This window comes from Pseudophryne corroboree, chromosome 12 (assembly GCF_028390025.1).
Source record: "Pseudophryne corroboree isolate aPseCor3 chromosome 12, aPseCor3.hap2, whole genome shotgun sequence".
Lineage (NCBI taxonomy): Eukaryota > Metazoa > Chordata > Amphibia > Anura > Myobatrachidae > Pseudophryne > Pseudophryne corroboree.
Genome location: NC_086455.1, coordinates 114,305,769 through 114,329,317, shown reverse-complemented (window position 1 = coordinate 114,329,317; position 23,549 = coordinate 114,305,769). Strand labels below are relative to the sequence as shown.

General features: G+C 46.5%; 1 protein-coding gene across 3 annotated transcripts in view; it reads left to right on the top strand.

Moving 5' to 3' along the window:
* BAZ1A (bromodomain adjacent to zinc finger domain 1A) overlaps nt 1-23,549 on the top strand; it is a 284,468-nt gene that overhangs the window by 103,244 nt on the left and 157,675 nt on the right. For all 3 annotated transcript variants that reach the window (XM_063947878.1, XM_063947879.1, XM_063947877.1), the window contains exons 10-12: nt 10,500-10,595; nt 10,793-10,931; nt 11,293-11,439. In XM_063947878.1, the coding sequence (XP_063803948.1) occupies nt 10,500-10,595; nt 10,793-10,931; nt 11,293-11,439 (382 nt within the window). The remainder of the gene's footprint in view (nt 1-10,499; nt 10,596-10,792; nt 10,932-11,292; nt 11,440-23,549) is intronic.

The following is a 23,549-nucleotide window of genomic DNA, read 5'->3' as shown; positions in this document are numbered from 1 at the left end:
TAAATCCCTTTCCTCCTCAGTAGTTTCCATTATAGTCCCCTTGATACTATATTTAGCCTTTCGGTTTTTGAGACCCAAGTGCATGATTTTGCATTTTTTAGCATTAAACTGTAGTTGCCATGTTCTTGACCATTTTTCAAGCCTAGCTAGGTCATCAATCATTTGTTTTACCCCTCCTGGTGTGTCTACCCAGTTGCATATCTTTGTATCATCTGCAAAAAGACATACTTTCCCTTCAATACCATTTGCAATGTCACCAACAAAGATATTAAAGAGAACTGGTCCGAGTACAGATCCCTGGGGTACTCCACTGGTAACATTTCCCTCCATAGATTGCACTCCATTTACTACAACTGTCTGTTTCCTATCCTGCAAGCAGGTTCTTATCCATTTAACTATTTTATAATCCACCCCCACACGTTCAAGTTTATTTAGCAGTCTGCGATGTGGGACAGTGTCAAATGCCTTACTAAAGTCTAGATATGCTACATCTACAGCTCCCCTTGATCTATTATTTTCATCAGAGTCAAAAAAATCAATAAGATTTGTTTGGCATGATCTCCCACCAGTAAATCCATGCTGTTTTGGGTCCTGTAAAGTTGTTTGATTTAAGATATTCCACAACTCTTTGTTTTAGTAGTTTTTCCATTACTTTCCCTACTATTGATGTAAGGCTTACTGGTCTGTAGTTACTTGCTTCTTCCTTGCTTCCACTTTTGTACAGTGGAACTACATTTGCTCTTTTCCAGTCCTCTGGAATGGCACCTGTATTTAGTGACTGGTTAAAGAATTCTGTTAATGGTGCCATCAGCACATCTTTTAGCTCTTTGAGTATCCTTGGGTGTATCCCATCTGGCCCCATTGATTTATCCACTTTTAGGTTTGAAAGTTCAGTTAGGACCTTCTCCTCTGTAGATATACTTTCATCTACCTTATTTTTATGAATGTCCTTGCAACTTAACTGTGGCCCCTTCCCTTCTCCTTCTGTAGTAAATACTGAGCAAAAATAATTATTTAGGTGATCTGCTATTGCCTTGTCTCCCTCCACCAAATTCTCACTCTGTCTTAAGTCTTATTATTCCTCCATTTGATTTTCTCCTTTCATTTATAAACTTAAAAAAAAGTTTTGCCCCCTTTATCTACTGACTGGGCCATTTTCTCCTCAGCTTCTGCCTTTGCACGTCTGATCACTTTCTTAGCATCCTTCTGTCTGTCAAGATACACCTCTTTGTCGTTATTATTTTGAGTCTTTGTATTTCCTAAAAGCCATCTTTTTTGCTTTCACACTAGTTGATACTTCTTTTGTGAACCACACTGGCTTCCTTTTCCTGGTGCTTTTCCTAACCCTTTTGATACAAAGGTCTGTTGCCCTTAGTATTGCACTTTTCAATTTTTCCCATCTCTCCTGCACCCCTTCCAAGTTCCTCCAGTCCGCCAATGAATCACTTAAACATCTCCCCATTTTTGCAAAGTCAGCATTTCTAAAATCCAACACCTTTGTTTTTGTGTGACAGGAGTTGGATCCTGTCTTTATACTAAACCATACTGCTTGATGATCACTGGATCCCAGGTGCTCACCCACATATATGTCTGATATCCTGTCACTATTTGTAAGAATTAAATCTAAAGGCCCGTACACACTGGTCGATATATCGGCAGTTCTCTTGAATGGCCGATATATCGCGGGACCGTCGGCCAGTGTGTACGGCCGATACGCCTGTGAACTCCGTCGTTCACAGACGTATCGCGTCGGCTGCGCAGCACAGCCGACGGCCAATATATCTACCAATATATTGGCGCGTCGCTGTGTGTGTACGGGGCGGTCAGCCGACCGCCCGTACACATGCTGCGGCGGCAGGCGGTGATTGACAGCTGAACTGTGCGGGCGTGTGTACACGCCCGCCCAGTTCATGACGTCAGTCCCCGACGGATCGGGCAGTGTGTATGCACAGCATACTGCCCGATCCGTCCATAGATATATCTGCAGATCAATTGATCTGCAGATATATCTATTAGTGTGTACCCACCTTAATATTGAGTCTTTCCGAGTGGGCTCCCTCACCAATTGCTTGAGAGATGCTCCCTGTAAGGAATTAGAAATTTGCCACTTGTAGCTGAAATTGCAAAGGACCCCTCCCAATTTACATCAGGTAAATTAAAGTCTCCCATGATTGACTTCTCCCTTTAAAGCCATTTTAGAGATGTCCAACAATAGGTTCCTGTCCAAATCCTGCCCCTGGCCTGGTGGTCCATAGATCACCCCAATGCGAATAATGTCCTCCCCAGTTTCTGTGGTGACCCAAAGGGCCTCAGTTTTGTCCTCAACATTTTGTATTAAAGTAGCATTTATGGTTTTTTTCACATACATTGCTACCCCTCCTCCTATTCTTCCCATTCTATCCTTCCTAAATAAATTGTATCCTGGTATAGCTATGTCCCAGTCATGATTCTCATTGCACCGTGACTCCGCAATTGCGACAATATCCAGGTTATCCCTTGTCATCGCAATTAGCTCTGGAATTTTGTCTCCTAAGCTCCTAGCATTTGCACACATAGCTTTAAGAATTTTGTCTGTTAGTAGCCATGTCCAGACAGTACAAAAAAATGACAAGTTTAAAGTTGAAATTACCTGTTTGGTGATGTTGTTCAGTGTTTGTTTGTTTTTTTGTTTTTGTTTTTTTCCCCCCTAACCAGGAATCACACTCTGTCCTTTACACCACGACTACACCTCACTAAATGAAAAGATATAGTACACCTGTCCACAAATGGTCAAAGGATGTAAACACCAGACCGCATGCAGTAATGAAACTGTTTCACTGACACATGCAATGCCAATTACAAGCAATTCATTACATCAAAAACATACATGAGTTTGCATAAAAGAGAACTGTAGTGAGCAGATTGGGGATGTCTTTTCTTAGTTTAAAAGACGGATAATATGCATAAGATGAATTACATACTTTTGAGGCATTAAGGCAGTTCAGTCCATATGTCATAGTTTTGGTGTGTTGCTTTTTCCCTTCTGTTTTCCTTCGGTTTAACGCAGGTATAACGCTAATATTATAATAACACTTTTATGTCAGCACTTCTATGGAAGCACTACCAGCCGTATACTAGACTTTAAATAGGAACAATTTCCATGTGAATGCAATGATTGCTAACTCCACCCAATACAATCCCCCTTTAAAGCTAGGCCATAAATTAGCTTAGACAAACGGGCATTACATACCAATAAGGCAGCCAACTAAATCTTTACAAATAAAAAATAAATAAACCTTTTTCAATGTACCTATGTAATACAACACAGCTCTGCCACACAATCCTATTTCATTTGCATTCGATGGTAGTACTGATAGTTCAGTGTACCTATGCTTCCAGGCTTTTGGCTTTTCTACAACAAGGCCAAGACTTGGGCCTTCATCTGGCCTCCCTCAAGGTCCATATATCTGCCTTGTTGGTGTGGTTTCAGAGAAAAATTACGTCTCTTCCTGACGTTTACACTTTCACTCGGTGTTTTACGGATTCAGCCTCCCTATGTCCCTCCTGTGGCTCCATGGGATCTGTCTGTAGTTCTGAATGACCTACAAGAGTCTCCATTTGAACCTCTTGAGTCTGTGGACCCTAAATGCCTTATGCTTAAGGTCGTGTTTCTGTTGGCTATTGCCTCTGCTAGGAGGGTGTCGGACCTAGGCGCTTTGTCCTGTCCTGTACACCTTTTTCTGATTTTTCACCGTGACTGGGCAGTTTTTTGAACTCGCCCTGGTTATTTTCCGAAGGTGGTATAATCTTTTCACCTTAACCAGGAGATTGTGGTTCCGGCCTTCATCTCTTCTGGTTTGTCCTCCAAAGAACGATCTTTGGACGTCGTACGGGCTCTCCGTGTTTATGTGGAAAGGACTGCCTCTATCAGGAGGTCAGATTCCTTTTCTGTACTTTTTGGTTTTCACAAACGTGGCTGTCCTGTGAATAAGCAAACCTTGGCCAGATGGATTAGATAGAATGGTGATTGCACAAGCCTATGCGCGGGCTGGGCTCCCAGCTCCTGCTGCTATTAAAGCCCATTCTACTCTGTCTGTTGGACCTTCTTGGGCGGCCCGCTGCGGCGCGTCCGCAGAACTGTGCAAGGCGGCTACGTGGTCCTCAGTGAATATGTTCATCAGGTTTTATGTCTTTGATACTTCCGCCTCCCAGGATGCTTCCTTTGGACGCCAGGTTCTTGTGCCCGCTGCAGTGCGTCCCCTCCCATGAGGAACTGCTTTAGGACATCCCCGATGTTATTCCCTGTGGAATACCAGTGTACCCCGCTGCAGAAAAGGAGATTTATGGTAGACTTGCCATTGTTAAATCTTTCTGCGAGGTACACTGGATTCCACAGGGCGCCCACCCTGACACACTTAACTTCTTTGGGTTTGTATGGCATTAGCCGCTAGTCCCTTCTCCTGTCAGGAGAATGTGGTTGTATGTGACTAACATCTACCTTGTCTCTTACCTGCTACTGCATTGGACTGGTTAATAAAACTGAGCTTCAGTGCCTGGAGGCGGGGCTATAGAGGAGGTGGTGCAGTGCATCCTGGGAACAGTCAAAGCTTTAACCTGTTGGTGCCTCGGATAAAGATCCAACTCTACACCCTGATGTTATTCCCTGTGGATTCCAGTGTACTTCGCAGAAAGATTTAACAATGGTAAGTCTACCATAAATCTCCTTTTTGGCATTACACAACCATTTGCCTCTAGGTTGTGAATATAACAACACTTCTGGATGTGTTTTGGGCCCTGAGGATCTATGTGGGTAGATCAGTGTACTTGCAGAATACTGGTAATTAGTGGCCAGGTGGATCACTACACTATTCGTCTTGTGTACATTTTAATCATTTTACTGTTTCTGAGCGTATTTTGGCTAATTTTACTAGCCAAACTGCTGGAGCTGTAGTGCAAGGTGGCCACCTCGTCCTCTGGTCCTACTTTCTCTTTCATCCATCTGCACGCTTACTGATGGGTTACACTGTGTGGAAGGGAGTTTGGCACAGAACCTATAGTAACTAACTCCTCCCATTCTCAGTCTGTCACAGAATTATCTCAGTTTGTTTTGTGCCTGAGGAGTACAGGAACAGATTTTAGTTAGGTTTTGTTTTGATTTTAGTTTTATTACATAATGTATTTAGTCCCTGTGTACTGGTGACAAATATAGCAGGTGTGGGGATAGCTCCACTGGGGGCAAGAGCCCTTTTCTTCCTGTTGCTCCCCAAAAGCCTAAACCAGAGGTTCCCAAACGCGGTCCTCAATGCACCCCAACAGTCAAGGATTTGGGTATATCCATGGCTCAGCACAGATGGTTAAATAAAATTAACTGAGGTGCTAGTTAAGCCACCTGTGGCCAAGCACGGATGCATTTAAAACCTTGACTGTTGGTGAACCTTGAGGACCGTGTTTGGTAACCCCTGGCCTAAACCAACAAGGTTTCGGTCCTTTTGTACTCATGGCAGAGGAGGTTTCCAGTCCTTTCGTGCCTTTTCAAGATTTCCAAGCAGAGGGAACGTCCGTCAACCAGCCGTCCAACCTACTGCATGACTGTTCGGGGCCTCCGGAGAGGGATCTTTGTTGGTGAGGGCTCGGTTACTTCAGTTTAAGGAGGTATGGCTTCTGTTGAAACCGGATTGTTGGATGACAGCGGTCGTATCCCGAAGATATATTTTTGACTTCGAGGAGCTGGTCCCACACCGATTTTTCGTCACACCTCTCCCAGGTGATCCCTTCAGATGTCAAGCACTAATTCATCTAACTTCAACGCTTTTACAGAACCAAATAATTCTTCCGGTTCCCAACCAACAACAGGGTCAGGACTTTTACTCAAGTCTTTTTCTTGTAAGCAAACCGGACGGTTCGTTTTGGCCCATCTTAAATCTAAAGTGTCTAAATCCGTATCTAGTAATTCAGAAATTCAAAATGGAATCCATTCGTTCTATCATCGGCTCTATGGAACCGGAGGAATATTTGGCATTCATAGACATAAAGGACGCCTACCTGCATGTGCCCATTTGGAAGGGTCACCAACATGTCCTAAGATTTGCAATTGGCCCCCTGCATTTTCAATTTCAAGCTCTTCCGTTCGGGCTCTCCACGCCCCCTCGGGTGTCTTACAAAGATCATGGCACACATGGTTGCAGTACTGAGGTGTCAAGGAGTCAACATCACTCCGTATTTGTACGACCTATTGCTTGAAGGCTGCTTCACAGACACTTCTCCAACACTTGCAACTCACAATAGACACTCTGCAATAATTTGGGTGGATAGTGAACTTCCTGAAATAGTTTGATAACCTTTCAGAGGATGGTGTTCCTAGGCCGCCTATTCAACACCAGGAGCCAGGGAGTTTTTCTGCCTCAGGACAAACTTCAGGATTTACAATCCATGAGACGGTCTCTACTACAATTACAGTGAGTCTCAGTTATCCGGTGTATGCTAGTATTGGGCAAGATGGTAGCATCATTTGAGGCCGTACCATATGCCAGATTCCATGCTCGATCTCTTCAAGCTCAGATTCTCTACTGTTGGACTCGAACGGGCCCACATCTGGACTCTGTTGTCCCGCTTGTTGGTTTAAACACGTCAGTCCCTCCTTTTGTGGCTTCAGTCACAATTTGGCCAAGGGGACACAATTCACTATTTGGACCTGGATGATGGTTTCCACGGACGCCAGTCTCACAGGTTTGGGGGGGGGGGGGGGGGTTTAAATCTCAACGCTTCCAGTGTCTCAGGACCAACCAGGAAACAAAGCTGCAGATCAACTTTCTGGAATTGAGAGCAATTCGCTATGCCCTGCTTCAGATACAATTCTTCGTTCGAGGTCATCCGCATCCGGTACCGCATTAAATCGGACAATGTCATGACTGTGGCTTACATCAACATGGAAGGAGGAACTTGCAGTTGGAGAGCCACAAAAGAAGTTTCTCATATTCTCCAGTGGGTGGAACGTTGGGTTCCTGCCTTCTCCGCAGTTCACATTCCAGGAGTGGAGAACTGTGAAGTAGACTACTTAATAGTGTTCACTCTAGAATCCGGGCAGGGCGCCAGACTGAGAGGGGCACAAGCGTGTGTGCGCGCACAGCGAAAAGGGGTTGTGGCCACACAAAAGTGGGCGGTTCAGCCCACAGACGTGAAAAAAGGGGGAGTGGGAGGCCGGCGGTGTCACTGTTCGCGGCGTGCCCAGCACCTACGGAGGTGCTGGGCTTCCCCCAAGCGCTCTCTCAGCATGCGCGCGGCATCTTTACACACTGAGCAGGAAGCGGGCGGCTGTTTTAGCAGGGCGCCGCAGAAAGGGCAGGGCAGGTTTTGCCCTTAAAAAATCGGGCAGGGCACGGCGCCCTGCTAAAACAGCCTAGCGTGAACACTACTTAAGCTGTCACACGGTTCATCCCTGGGAGTGGGATCTTCATCAGGAAGTCTCTTTCTCTGGTGTATCGGATTAACATCTACATGGCATTAACATCTACATGGCCGTTTCACCTGGGCTATGTGGTTCCACTGTTTCCTCTGATTCCACGCCTGCTTCAGCGCATCCGACGTGAAGGACTACCAGTCTTTCTTGTAGCTCCGGATTGGCCTCTTCGCCTATGGTACACCCTTCTACGCAGCATGGTAACCAGGGAACCTTTCAGTCTACCTCTGTGACCAGACCTCCTTCACGTGCCTTGTTGCCACCATGATTAACCTCGCATGTTTCTTGAATCCAGCATTCTAAGGGCTAAGGGTTTATCTCGACCAGTGGTGAAAACTATGTTCTGAGCTAGGAAACCAGTCACTTCTCGGATTTATCACAGGGTGTTGCGTATTTACATTGCTTGGTGTGAAAAACGTAGGTTGTCGCCGGGTTTCTTTCGTTTAACCCGATTTGTTATCTTTCCTTCAGGATGGTCTGACGAAAGGACTTTGTCTTTCCTCCCTTAAAGGTCAGGTTTCCACTCTAACTGTACTTTTTCGGAAGAGATTGGCTCTTATTCCGGAAGTACAGATGTTTCTTCAAGGGGTACTCGGGATTCAACCTCCGTTTGTTCCCCCGGTCCCTCCTTGGGATTTAAATTTAGTTATAAATGCTCTTCAGAAGTCTCCATTTGAACCACTGAAATCTGTAGAATTGCGGTTCCTTACTCTTAAGGTGGGAACACACTAACAGATATATCTGCGGATCAATTGATCTGCAGATATATCTATGGACGGATCGAGCAGTGTGTTCAGCATACACACTGCTCGATCCGTCGGGGACTGAAGTCATGAACTGGGCGGGCGTGTACACACGCCCGCCCAGTTCAGCTGTCAATCACCGCCGCCCGCCGCAGCATGTGTACCGACCGCCCCGTACACGCACAGCGACGCGCCAATATATCGGAAGATATATTGGCCGTCGGCTGTGCTGCGCGGCCGACGCGATACGTCTGTGAACGACGGAGTTTACAGACGTATCGGCCGTACACACTGGCCGACAGTCCCGCGATATATCTGCCATTCAGGAGAACGGCCGATATATCGACCAGTGTGTACGGGCCTTTAAGGTATTTTTTCTTTTGGCCATTGCTTCGGCCAGACTTGTTTCAGAGTTGGCAGCCCTTTCCTGCAGGCCACCTTTGCTAGTCTTTCATGATGATCGAGTGGTCTTACATATGAAGCCTTCCTTCTTGCCAAAGGTTGAATCTGCTTTCCACTTAATACAGGACATTGTGCTTCCAGCATTTGTCCCAAATTCATCTGGAGAGGATAGTCATTTGGCATTATTGGACGTGTTAGAGCCTTATGTGTTTATTTGTCCCGTACAGATATGTTGTTGATTCTTATTGATGCATCCACACTTGATTGTCCGGCTTCTAAAAACACGGTGGCTCGTTGGGTGACTTCTGCTATTCGGCAGGCTTATGTATCCTCTATGGTTCCCGTGTCTGACTCCCTGAGGGCTCACTCGACTAGGGCCGTTGGGGCCTCCTGGGCTGTTCGCGGGGGTGTCTGTTGAGCAGCTGTGTAGAGCGGTGACCTGGTCACCCGTGCATACCTTCACGGAGTTCTACCGTTTTTCATACTTTTGGTTTGGAGACTGCCTCTGTTAGGCGTCAAATTTTATTGAATGCTCTATTGTCTGGTTCTCCCTCCTCTAATTAGCTTGCTTTGGGAAATCCCACCAGTAAGTGTGCAGCGTCCCCCAGATGGAATCAGATTTTACGTTAAGTAAACAAATATCCCTTTTTTACAAATTTAAGTTAAATGTGTTTGCAGCTAGAGGTGCAAATTTTGGGCAAAACGTTTTTGCACACCGCAGAGTTCCCTCCCCTAGGTGCAGCTATGGACCTTACTCTATGTTGATCGTGTCCCCCCTGGTTAGAGGATAGAGAAAAGGATTTTTGGTACTCACCGTTAAGTCAATTTGTGTTACTCCATCAGGGGGACACTTTTTCCACCCTCTTGTTGTACACTGTGTTTGTTTATTCTCAAGTTTGAGTATGGCTTTGGTTGAGTCAGCAGCTCCCTGCGTGTGAGATCACAGGGAGCTGCTGGAGGGAGCCGCACATCACGGCACTAAGCCGTGTATCCCAGTGCCGGCCGGGGAGCACTGCAGGGGGGATGCCAGTCAGGTACCTAAATGCCCCGCTGCTCCCAGCCCACTGCCCCGCTCCCCATAGCCCACCGCACTGCTCCACTCTCCCGTCTCCTCACCTCGATCCCACTTTTTTTTAAAAGTTTGATATTGTCAGAAACAAGGCCAAGACCTGTCTGATTTGGCCTCGTTTCCGACAAAGATGCGGATTGGCGGCTATTCCGCCTAACCGCGTGATTTCTGACAAGTTGGGAATTCCCGACTTGGGAAAAAAACAGCCCATATTGAATAGGTCGCAACCCCTTCTGACCGAAATCTGTCGGAAGCTGCCTTCTTTCCGACAAGACGGCAGCTTCCGACAGCTATTGAATACACCCCATAGAAGTTGTGAGTGGATCAGAGAGACTGAAAGGGTGTAGATGGCTTTGTTCCAAAAACGTTTAAGTTAATGTGCTAGTGCTTTACAGCACTATACACCCCAAGGTTGCCAGCGTTCATTAGATGAAGGCTTGCCGGGTACACACTAGACGATACTTTGATTGATGTGCCCGATTCCGACTTATCGGAATTACACATCGTTCAAATCGTCAAGTGTGTACAAACTGTCGCTGACTATGCGCGCTCTTGCACGTCAACAACATCCTGCGTGCAGATCTGATGGGCGACATCGCCAGTGAGGGGGACGTAGCTGCCGCATCGGCAAGTGTGCATGCACCCCTGCTGGGTCCCCTCGCCGCCAATATCGCTGGGTACATACATAGTCTTTTTTTCTTATGAACGTTTTTTTGTGTGTGTGTAGCTAGGCAGTGTAGTTTATTTTTCTTCTGTTGACAGTCTGTTTTTACTTTTACTGGTTTGTTGCCCCCTATTCCTGTTTTTGTATGAGCATATACACCATATTCGTTTTGTCTTGCGTCTTCAGGAAAGAGAGAAAATTCGTGAAGAAAAACGTAAATATGCAGAGCGCTTAAAACTGTGGAGTCAACGGCGGGATGACATGGAGTGCGATGACCTAAAGGTAGATCTATTGACATGCCTGTTCAGAAGTGTGCTATAATTGGCTTCTTTTCAAGGCTTTTCCTTTCTTGAAATACTTTTCCTGCTATCTTCACAAATAAGTTACCAATTGTAAAGCCCAAATGTTAAGTTCTATAAAGGCTTGCTTACAGTTTGACACTGCACCCAGTTTTGTTTTTTTGTATTGTCTAATTTCAGGAGCTTCCTATACCTACTCCAGTGAAAACAAGGCTCCCCGCTGATTGTTTTGGAGATGCAATTATGGTTTTAGAGTTTTTATATGCATTCGGAGAGCTGTTTGACCTTAAGGATGAATTTCCAGATGGAATAACATTTGGTATGTAAAATAGATGTATCTATCCACAAAGGGATGTAGTTATGTGACCGCCGGTTACATTATCTCCCCCTACATCCCGCGCCCTCACAATCCCGCCGGTCGGCATGCTGACCAACAGGGACTATTCCCACCCTGGGTTTCCACGACACCCATAGAGTGGGAATAGAACCCGTGGCGACCGCTGGTAGCCACCGAGCCCGCAAGGGGCTTGTTGCACTTGCCCTCCCCGCAGGCATTTCGCTGCCGGGATGGCTGCGTCAATATGCTGACTGCCTGTCACGCAGTACACACCCATCCACAGTGTATTGTAGATTATGCCCAGTCACAATTCAGTTTAATGTATATAAGTTTTCTCTTACAGAAGTGCTTGAAGAGGCTTTAGTCGGCAGTGATCCTGAAGGCCCTCTCTGTGAACTGCTGTTTTTCTTCCTAAGTGCCATTTTCCAGGCCTTGGCTGAAGAAGAGGAGGAAGTGGCCAGAGACCAGATAACCGAAGCAGAAGCAAAAGGTCATATGTCTGAGAAGTTGTAGCATTTATAAAGGAAATGTTAACGACCAGTATAGAGGAAGACCTATAACAGTTTGCATTAAGGGCGCATATGGTTGTTGTCTCTACCCTAGGAAAGCAGGGGCCATGTAAAGATGGCAGGTACAAGGACGTATGCTGTTATATTTTTCTTGCTTTTATTTTTTTCTGCTACTAGAAGGACATCTTTTGCTTTGAAGGAGGTGCTTTTATTTTTAGATTCCAATTCTATCACGGAAGTCTGTCACCTTCTACCTTTAACCCCGGCCTCGGTAACGTGGTCAAGTAGATCACTCACTGCTGTGGATCCCTGAAGCATTGCTGGATAGTCTCATTAACTGCTGTTATCCAGGTTGGGAAGCTGGCACTACATTTTTTTCAGTGTGTGACTGGCTCTTCCCCCTCTATACCCTTCCTCAGACCAGTTTTAGAAATGTGCCCGGGAGAGCCGGTCACTTCCTCTGGAGCTCCAGAGTTCTTTTTATGTTCTTAATTTAACAAAATCTTCAACAGTCTAGCAGTTTGCCCCTGCCAGCCTGCTACGTGGGAGCTGCCGGAGGGACTCTGTCCCACCCTGCGGGATTTGGAGCCCGAGTCCTAGCTGCAAGGGACATCAGTCCCTGGGTGTCTCACATCCAGCAGTTCACTGCTGACATGGAGCCCCAACAGCCCGCCGCCACCGGCAGCATGGCTGATGAACGAAGACTGGTATGTATAGCTGGGAATCCCTGTTAGAGGGGCTCCCGGAACTACAGGACGACTATTTAACAAGAAAAAAGACATTGTCCTGTGTCGTGTTTCTCCTCATCAAGGCTCCTCACTGTTCCCAGCTTTCCTTAAGGTTAGGGGAACCATGTTTTTATACAATCCCTACTTAGGGCTGCAATTGTAGCGGATCCCGGTTTAACGCTGGCGCAGGGCGCCATTAGCCTCCGCGCTGACGGCTGAAGCCACACGCCGCTACTGTTTATTCCTCCCCGGTTTCCATAACTGCTGCAGGGTGCACTCGTTTTCAGTGAGGATGGGGAGCAGCGGCGCTATTTCTGTACGGAAGCGCCAGCACTGAAATAGCTCTGGGTTCCACACAGGCAGTTAGCAGCCCCGACAACAGTTAAGTATTGCAGTTGTGCCCGCAACGGGGGATCGTTACACCTGCCAACCTGCACTATCTGTTTAAAAATGTGTCGCTTCCGTTTCTAGGTACAACCATATCTGGGTACACAGCAAATTTAAATTTAGGCGCCATGCATGTGGAGGCGGAGCTAAGCTCCGTAGATACCAGTGCAGGTGACAGTGACTCACCGTTCCAGGTTCTAGTCCAGTCAGGGACAGGTGTATTCATTTACTATTCCAAACTGTGCCTCCATGGGTTAATGTGTAGGGTAAATGTATCACAAAGCAGTCACCTGGGGTTCGTATCTCCATCAGATCTGTTATAGTGAGCTGTACCTTTTACTAATCTAGCCTCTCCATAGACTGACAACATTTGGTATCCGGTTTCCTAACCGGTTCGGGACAGGATCTTTTACATAGGTAATAAAGGTTTTTAACAAACAGGCTATATAGCCTAGTGGGTAAAGATACCAATATATTGTGCAGAGGGCAGGCTCTGTATCTTATAGCTTTTAGTTCTGGCCCACCATAAGGTCTCCCGCACACAGATATGTCAAATGGCCAGAAGACCAAGAGATTAGAACTCTAGCATACCAATGTGCAGACTGATTAGCTCAGTTGGTAAAGTGCTGGTATTCACCATCAAAGTTAACCTGTCATAGTTTGAATCCCAAGCGAAGCTTGTTATTTAAAGGGAACCCCGCTGGGACCAACTTATTAATAGCGCTGGGGTTGGCTTTCCATAGGCTGACACCCAAATATATTTTTTAGAGATATCTATACATATTATATATTTGTGTTAGGTATAGATATATCTTATATAGATACCTTTCTTGTGGGCGATGGCTCCGTCCGGCATTACAAAGGATGTTGCTGCCTCACAGCACTCATGCTTTGTCCATAACAGTGTGGCGTTTGTATGTTCTCCCTACCCAGTAAGGAGCTGGGGCTCACCTGGTAAATGCAGAGACCCAGAGCATAGAGAGACCCAGGTTTGAATCCAATATCTGGATATGCACTTTGACACAGTTTAATATCTGATACGTCTTTCGGAGAGATTATCTATGCGTGTGTGTGTTTGTGTGTGTATATATGAAAAAGGTAATTGAACTGTATAAAACAGGAAAGGGATATAAAAAGATATCCAAGTAATTGAGAATGCCAATCAGCAGTGTTCAGACTCTAATTAAGAAGTGGAAAATGAGGGATTCTGTGGAAACCAAATCACGGTCATGTAGACCAATAAAAATTTCAGCCACAACTGCCAGGAAAATTGTATGGGATGCAAAGAAAAATCCACAAATAACTTCATCTGAAATACATGACTCTCTGAAAAAAAAAAGTGGTGTGGTTGTTTCAAGATGCACAATAAGGAGGCATTTGAAGAAAAATGGGCTGCATGGTCGAGTCGCCAGAAGAAAGCCATTACTACGCAAATGCCACAAAGCATCCCGCTTACAATACTCCAAACAGCACAGAACTTCTGGAACAGTCATTTGGAGTGATGAGACCAAAATTTAACTTTCTTTTTCATCCACTAGGGGTCACTGGAGTACTCTTGGGATATGGACGGGCTTCCGTAGGAAACAGCACTGAATATTTAAATTAGTAACACTCCACCCCTCCATATCCCTGAGCACTTACTCAGTGTTTTTTCTGTGCTGAACGTGGTAGCAGCTTAATACCTGAAGTCACGGTTTTGTTGAAGAAACTTTTATTTTTATTTTTATTTTTTCTACTATTTGTACACATCCCTTTCCCCTTTCCAAAAGGCAGGGTCAGGGATAGTGCAGCTGCTGATAGCAGCACGGGCGTGTCGGGCCTCTCTGAAAGAGCTCCCTCACAGCCCTCACATCCTCCTGCACTGGCTGGCCGGCGCTTACTGAAAAGCCCCGTCGGAGCCTCCGCACGTCTGCAGGAGTAAGGTATGTGAAACGGGGCGGTCAGCTCCCGCTGCCGCCCCGACGTGTGGGGACATAGTGTTTGATGACGCGCTGCTCTCCCCTCTCAGGCGGCTCTCCCCGCTCAGGCGCCCGCACGTTCGGCCACAGACCTCCGTGCAGGCACCGCGGCTCTCCCCGCTCAGGCGCCCGCACGTTCGGCCACAGACCTCCGTGCAGGCACCGCGGCTCTCCCCGCTCAGGCGCCCGCACGTTCGGCCACAGACCTCCGTGCAGGCACCTCTGATCGACTCTCACAGGCCGCCGCCCGCCGCAGCGCTAGCTTGATTAGCTGACCGCCAGCTATTATACAGGAGCCCACCGCTGGGAAACACGAGGCACATAGCGCTCTACGATACCCGCTGGGGGCCCACACGCTGCGCTGCCGCTGTAATAAGCTAAAAGAGCAGGCAGCCTTTACATGGGGGACAATAATAATAAAGCAGAGAAATATTGCAGCAGCAGGGGAATTGTTACAGTATAATCAGTGAATGTAACCAGCACTGTGATTATATGTATAAGTATAACATGGCAGCCATTTTTAACATGCTTCCTGTATCTTCCTCTGTGATTCCAGAAGATTCCTGTCTTACATCTCTACACCACCGGAGGCACAGGGGTGTTAGTGGGAATTTGGGATCAAATTTCATAGTACTGGCCACGTGTACTGCACTTGGCCAGATTTATATACAGAGACACCTTACTGCTATTTTACTGAGTCGTGCAAGTGTCTGTTTTTTGTGTATTGTATTGTCTGTCGCCATAATGAGTAAGGCACCAGCAAAAACTAAAAAGCATATTTGCAAAGTATGTGGCAGTGTGTTACCGGTCTGCCACATGTAAAGTATGTTTTGTGGATTCCGTTCAGAATACCATTTCGCCTCCTGTTTTACAACCAATTTCCTCACCGGACCCTCCGTGGGGTATGTTAGTAAATGTACTGGAGAGATTTCAGACCGAAATGACCGCGGCTCGTCTGGAACGAGAAACGTTAAGATCTGAGTCTAGGGTGAGACCGCCAGAACTACCGGAGGCGTCTCAGCCTTGCGTACGGTCCAAATCCATTTTGGGCAAACGGGATAATTTTCATATGTCTTATGATTTTCCAGTGTCTGCTATGTTGCATTCTGACGATTCCATCCCAGACCTCACGGAACACGATGAGGGTGAGGAGGGCGAAGTGGAGTCAGATGGCGAGGATGTTAACAGTTCCGGCATTGATGATCTCATCAGAGCGGTACGGCAGTCGCTAAGGTTTCCTGAAGCTGAACAGCCTCTCACCAATGATCAGGTCGTATTTACTAAACGACGGAAGACGCCAGTAAGTTTTCCTGTGTCGGATTCTCTAAATCAGATGTTAGTAGAAACAAGACAGAATCCAGATAAACGGTTTTCTATACCTCGCAGATTTAAGTCTAGTTATCCTTTTCCAGACTCGGTAACGTGTACATGGGAGAATCCACCAATAGTTGATTCTTCAGTGTCAAAGCTTACCAAGAAATTAACCATACCAGTGCCAGCAGCTACTACGCTTAAAGATCCTTCAGATCGCAAGATAGAAACTATGCTAAAAAGCATGTATGTAGCAGCAGGTGTGATGCTAAGACCTGGATTGGTTGGCATTTGGGTAACTAAGGCGCTCATAATATGGCTTACAGAACTCAAATCTGTTTTACAGGACGAAAACCAGATAATTCAGGTAAATCAAATGATTGAGGCTGTAGAGTATCTCTGTACAGCGTCCACTGACGTCTGTCAGCTCACTTCTCGTATTTCATCTTCGCTAGTTACGGCACGAAGAGCACTCTACCTGCGTACTTATCAGGCGGAGGCAGAGGTCAAACGAAGTATAGAGGCGTTGCCTTACGATGGCAAGAAGTTGTTTGGGCCAGAATTGGACGCATGGATTAAGGAGGCTACGGGAGGTAAGTCTGTGTTCTTACCATTGCCTCCACCTGCGCCAAGAAGAAGGTACGCTGGACCTTCGTTCAGATCCTTTAGACCTCAGCCCTTTCGAGGACGTGGCAGAGGATCAGCCACGCCTGCTAGACGTGGTCGAGGACGTGGTTTCCATCAAACCAACACAACTCGCCAAGACGCTAAGGTTACCGACAAGCCAGTGGCATGACGGGTTACCAGCCCATCTCGGTTCTCCAATTGTGGGAGCACGCCTTCAGACGTTCCAGGGGGCGTGGTTCCACACATCCGCGGAGGGCTGGATTCGCAATTTAGTGTTAAAAGGTTACAAAATAGAGTTCGACTGTCTGCCGCCTCTGCGGTTTTTCAAGACAGGCTTGCCTCTGTCGGACGACAAGAGGACAGTTTTGCAAATTGCCATTCAGTCCTTACTGGATTCGGCAGTGTTGATTCCGGTCCCTGTACACCAACAGGGTCAGGGTTATTATTCAAGTCTATTTGTGGTCCCGAAGCCGGATGGCTCAGTCAGACCAATATTGAACTTAAAGGGCCTCAATCAGTACGTAACTTACTACAGATTCAAAATGGAGTCTCTACGTTCGGTGATTGCGGGGTTAGAGACCAAGGAATTTATGATTGCGCTAGACCTCAAGGATGCGTACTTACACATTCCAATTTGGCAGCCTCATCAGAAATTCTTACGATTTGCAATACGCCAGAACCATTACCAGTTTCAGGCTCTGCCGTTTGGCCTGTCATCAGCGCCTCGGGTATTCACCAAAGTAATGTCGGTGATGATAGCTCACCTCAGATCCCTGGGAGTGACAATAGTTCCGTATTTAGACGATCTGCTCATCAAAGCTCCGTCTCAACAGATACTTACCCAACATGCGCTGCTAACTTACAATGTACTGGTTCACCACGGTTGGATTGTAAATTTCAAGAAATCACATCTGATTCCGTCTCAACGCCTTCAGTTCCTAGGTATGATTCTCGATACGGTCAATCAAAGGATTTACCTACCACAACAAAAAGTACAAATGCTACGCCATCTAGTACAATTAGTACTCAAACCACGCACAGTGTCGGTACACTTGTGCATTCGCCTGTTAGGCACAATGGTGGCAGCTTTCGAGGCGCTTCAGTTCGGGAGATTTCACTCTCGTCCATTTCAGCTGAACGTGCTTGCCCAGTGGTCGGGCTCGCATCTGCAGATTCACCACAGAGTGAGGTTGTCACCAATAGCAAGAGTTTCTCTGCTATGGTGGCTCAAGGAACACAATTTAACCGCAGGAAGACGGTTCGGAGTTTGCAATTGGATAATTCTAACTACGGACGCCAGTCTCAGAGGTTGGGGAGCGGTAATTCAAAATTGTCAGCTCCAGGGTCTCTGGGCGGATCACGAGAAATTGCTGTCGATAAATGTTCTAGAACTCCGCGCAATTTTCAATTCGCTACGACAAGCAGTGCATATGATTCGCTCTCAGCCTGTCCAAGTGCAATCGGACAATGCGACGGCGGTCGCATACATCAACAAACAAGGAGGAACGAGAAGCAGCATGGCAATGCGGGAAGTAGCTCGAATCCTCAATTGGGCGGAATGCCACCAGGTGATATTGTCGGCCGTGTTCATTCCGGGAGTGGACAACTGGGAAGCGGATTATCTCAGTCGTCGGGATTTTCACCCAGGCGAATGGTCATTAAATCCAGAAGTGTTTCACATGTTGGTTCAGCGATGGGGTTATCCTCAGGTGGACCTGATGGCATCTCGACACAATCATCAAACGCTCCAGTATGTGTCCAGAACAAGAGATCCAAAGGCAGTCGCGGTGGATGCTCTCACTGTCGCGTGGCCGTACAGTCTTGTGTATCTGTTTCCACCGTTTCCGCTGCTCCCTCTGGTGCTAAAACGGATCAAAAGAGAGTCGCTCACAGTCATACTAGTGGCGCCGCATTGGCCTCGGAGAGCTTGGTTCTCGGATCTTCGAGGATTACTCGCAGACGATCCGTGGCCGCTCCCGATACGTCCAGACCTGTTACAACAGGGTCCGTTTCTTTACCCCGATTTAGCGCGGCTGCGTTTGACGGGGTGGCTGTTGAGACCGCCCTCTTAAAAAGAGAGGGCATTCCAGATTCAGTTATACCAACCATGTTACGAGCTAGGAAGCCGGTTACGGCAGCTCATTATTACAGAATATGGCGTGCCTATATAGGTTGGTGTGAAGCTCGGAAATTTCCGACATCAGCTTTCAAGTTATGCCGCCTTTTGTTGTTTCTACAAACAGGGTTAGATGGAGGATTGCGTTTATCTACACTAAAGGTGCAGGTATCTGCTTTGTCAATTTACTTTCAAAGACGATTGGCTCTATTGCCGTCTATACGCACTTTTCTACAAGGTGTACTCAGGGTACAGCCTCCATTCATTCCACCTACAGCGCCATGGGACTTGAATCTGGTTTTGGAGTTCTTACAGTCTTCATATTTTGAACCCTTACAACAAGTGGATATAAAGTTTCTCACTTGGAAAACAATTTTTCTCTTAGCCTTAGCTTCGGCAAGGCGTGTTTCAGATTTGGGTGCCTTGTCATGCAAGCCACCGTATTTGGTGTTTCATGATGACAGAGCGGAACTTCGGACGAATCCCGCCTTCTTACCAAAGGTAGTGTCATCTTTTCACATCAATCAACCAATAGTAGTTCCTGTGTTGACAGCACATTCTGGAACTCTGGATGTGGTTCACGCATTACGCGTTTATGTATCCCGAACGTCTTCAGTTCGTAAGACGGATACGTTATTTGTTCTCTATGATGCTGCCAAGATGGGTTGGCCAGCATCTAAACAAACTTTATCCAGATGGATAAAACTGACCATACGCCAGGCATACCTTCATGCTAGGTTACAACCGCCTACGTCAGTAACCGCTCATTCCACACGTTCTGTGGGAACTTCATGGGCAGCTGGTCGTGGGGCTTCTGCGACACAGCTTTGCCGGGCGGCTACATGGTCTTCAGTGCACACGTTTGTGCGCTTTTACAAGTTTGATACTTTTGCGGCATCAGCATCTAGCTTTGGCCGCCTAGTGTTACAAGTGCCAAACAGCTCTCCCGCCCACGGGGGAAGCTTTGGTACGTCCCAAGAGTACTCCAGTGACCCCTAGTGGATGAAAAAGAAAATAGGATTTTGGTACTTACCAGGTAAATCCTTTTCTTTGAATCCATAGGGGGCACTGGACGCCCACCCAGAGCAGTTTTACCTACTTGTGGTTAGTTCTGAGGATCTTATGGTAACACACTTTCACCGACTGGTTCAAGTTACAAGTGCTGGTTAGGGTGTCAACTGTTAGTTGTCAGTAACGTTATGTGTTAACTTCGTTATTGTCAGTTATGTTATATGTAATACTCCATTATTAACCTCTCTTAATTCCTGTTCGGCTCAGTAAAAAACACTGAGTAAGTGCTCAGGGATATGGAGGGGTGGAGTGTTACTAATTTAAATATTCAGTGCTGTTTCCTACGGAAGCCCGTCCATATCCCAAGAGTACTCCAGTGCCCCCTATGGATTCAAAGAAAAGGATTTACCTGGTAAGTACCAAAATCCTATTTTTTGGCCACAACCATAAACGTTACATTTGGAGAGGAGTCAACAAGGCCTATGATGAAAGGTACACCATTCCTACTGTGAAACACGGAGGTGGATCGCTGATGTTTTGGGGATGTGTGAGCTACAAAGGCACTGGAAACTTGGTCAAAATTGATGGCAAGATGAGTGCAGCATGTTATCAGAAAATACTGGAGCAAAATTTGCACTCATCAGCCCGGAAGCTGCGCATGGGACGTACTTGGACGTTCCAACATGACAATGATCCAAAACACAAGGCCAAATCGACCTGTCATTGGCTACAGCAGAATAAAGTGAAGGTTCTGGAGTGGCCATCTCAGTCTACTGACCACAATATCATTGAGCCACTCTGGGGAGACCTCAAACGTGCAGTTCATGCAAGACAGCCCAAGAATTTACAGGAACTGGAGTCTTTTTGCCAAGAAGAATGGGCAGCTTTACCATCTGAGAAAATAACGAGCCTCATCCACAATTACCACAAAAGACTTCAAGCTGTCATTGATGTTAAAGGGTGCAATATACGGTATTAAGAACTGGGGTATGTAAACTTTTTGATCAGGGTCATTTGGGTAGTTTCAGTTGTCATTATGATTTAAAAAGAGTAAACACAGTTGTTTGACAATAAATGGCTTCACCCAACCACTAACCATGAGTGAAAAAAGTTTGAGTTATCATTCACATTCTCTGACAAATGGCCAGAAAAATCACAAATTCTGCTAGGGTATGTAGACTTATGAGCACAACTGTATGTGTGTGTGTTGTATGTGTGTGTGTGTGTATATAGATAGATATATCTATCTATCTATCTATCTATCTATCTATCTATCTATCTATGTGTATGCATGTATGACCGGCACTCCAACATCACAACATAGATACCTGGGGGCCCTCCCGTGGCACTACAGAGCCCAGCAGACAACACGAATTGGTGGGCGGCACTCCAAGGATTTGTACGAAAATTCACAGCTACACAAGCTTAAGTGATCAACGTTTCAGACGCCTTTATTTGCGCCTTTCGTCAGGATACAATTCATATACAAATTACATACCTTTATACCTCCAGAGCGTGAGAAATCCCCTCCTGCTGCTCCCGCGTTTCCGGCACCAGCGCAATGACGTCATACGCACGTCTCCATACTAACGGTAACCATAGGAACCGTGGGCGGGACTATCTCCACGGCAACAAAGGTAAACATGAATACCTAGACATCCGGGCCGGCCGGCCCCACAAATACGCGCTGGCTACGGAATCGAGGAGCACCAAGCAAAGATGACTAATAGAAAAAGACACCACTGTTAACACATGCCACACTCCCTTACCCGCCACACTGTGCCTGCGCAACCACAAACACGCGGCCCATGTGGCTCCAGGAGTACATCCCCAATACCAAGTGTTCCCTCCACCTCCAGCCACCTAATTAGAGACCAAATATGTGGGAACTACCTGCTCCCTGTGAGGGTATTGTCATCACGGCCCAGGCATGTATATGGACCCAACAGACACTAATTAATTCCCATCCCTCCAATAATCAAAGGGGATGGTTACCCCTGCCTGCCATGATGATAACCCCCCACTTGCAGAAGAAAATGTATAGTATAGGAGGTAATAGATCCCATAAACCCCTCATAACTGCATGCAAAGCGTAGACAGAGATGCCCAAAGATCACAATCGAACAGAACATGTCCAAGACGGAGCAGTCCAGGCCCACTCAAAGAAAACAAAGGAGAGACAAGTTCTCGTTGAGGCCAAAAGGTGCCACAGTGTTGAATTCAAAAATCCATCGTGCCTCTAGCTGCAACAGCTTTCTGTTGCGATCTCCTCCTCTTGTCATCGATGGGACGTGGTCAATCAATTTGTACCGTAGGGCTGCCATTGTATGCCTTGCCTCCTTGAAATGCCTAGCTACAGGCTGGTCAATTTCTTTGCCTTCCAAGGCCTGTCTGATGGCTGACCTGTGCTGCGCTGCCCTTTCCCTAAACGTACAGGTAGTCTTGCCAATATAAGCAAGGCCACATGGGCACTTAATGATGTAAATTACGAATTTAGATGTACAAGTGAGCACATGCTTGATCGCTATCTTCCCCGAATGTGGGTGTAGCACAACTGATCCGGTTTCCAAATATCTACAGGTAGTGCACCCAATGCATTTATACGATCCCGGTGCCTTCGTAAGGAAGTGTGATCTTAATTCTCTTCCCAACGTAGTGGTGTCATTATGGACTAGCCAGTCCTTGAGGTTACGCCCCCTCCGATGGCAGTTCAATACCTTGAATTGGTTCAAGACCGGTAGAGACTTGTCCGTTTTGATAATTGGCCACAACTTCCTCGCTTTGTTCCTTACTATCGTGCTAGCCGTATTGTAAGTGGTTACCAATGGAATCACCTTCTTTGGGATTTTCTCTTTCCTTAGCAGACATTGTGTGTGTGTGTGTGTGTGTGTGTGTGTGTGTGTGTGTGTGTGTGTGTGTGTGTGTATATATATATATATATATATATATATATATATATATATATATATATATATATATAGATATAGATACAAACAAATCTAGAAAACCACAGCACTCGCCACCCCAGAAGCGGGGTGCAATATCTGCACTCACCACTCATAGGGTGGGGTGCATGCAGCCCACGGCCACCAACCCAAATATATACAAACAGAAAGTTCATCACTCACCATAGCAAGCTCACTTATCAGCCAGTGTCAGGTGACTAGTGTACCTTTAAAAGCCATAAGATGCATGGCAGATACACATTAAACCTAGTGGGCATGTGTGCAGTATATTACGTGTGATACAGTTGCCAGGTTTTAATTTTCGAGACTTTGTGATAGTGTAGGACCTGCATGAAGGTGGGGTACCTTGGCAAGCGGTATGCAGGCTTCCGTGCATTGGCCAATTCACTAACTAAACACCCATCATTTATTTATTGATGTTGTGAGGATAAGTGAGCTTGCCATGGTGAGTGCTGAACTTTGTTTGTGTGTGTGTAATATATATATATATATATATATATATATATATATATATTTCTCTATCGTCCTAGTGGATGCTGGGGTTCCTGAAAGGACCATGGGGAATAGCGGCTCCGCAGGAGACAGGGCACAAAACGTAAAGCTTTAGGATCAGGTGGTGTGCACTGGCTCCTCCCCCTATGACCCTCCTCCAAGCTAGTTAGATTTTGTGCCCGGCCGAGAAGGGTGCAATCTAGGTGGCTCTCCTAAAGAGCTGCTTAGGAAAGTTTAGCTTAGGTTTTTTATTTTACAGTGAGTCCTGCTGGCAACAGGATCACTGCAACGAGGGACTGAGGGGAGAAGAAGTGAACTCACCTGCGTGCAGGATGGATTGGCTTCTTGGCTACTGGACATCAGCTCCAGAGGGACGATCACAGGTACAGCCTGGATGGTCACCGGAGCCTTGCCGCCGGCCCCCTTGCAGATGCTGAAGTAAGAAGAGGTCCAGAATCGGCGGCAGAAGACTCCTCAGTCTTCTAAAGGTAGCGC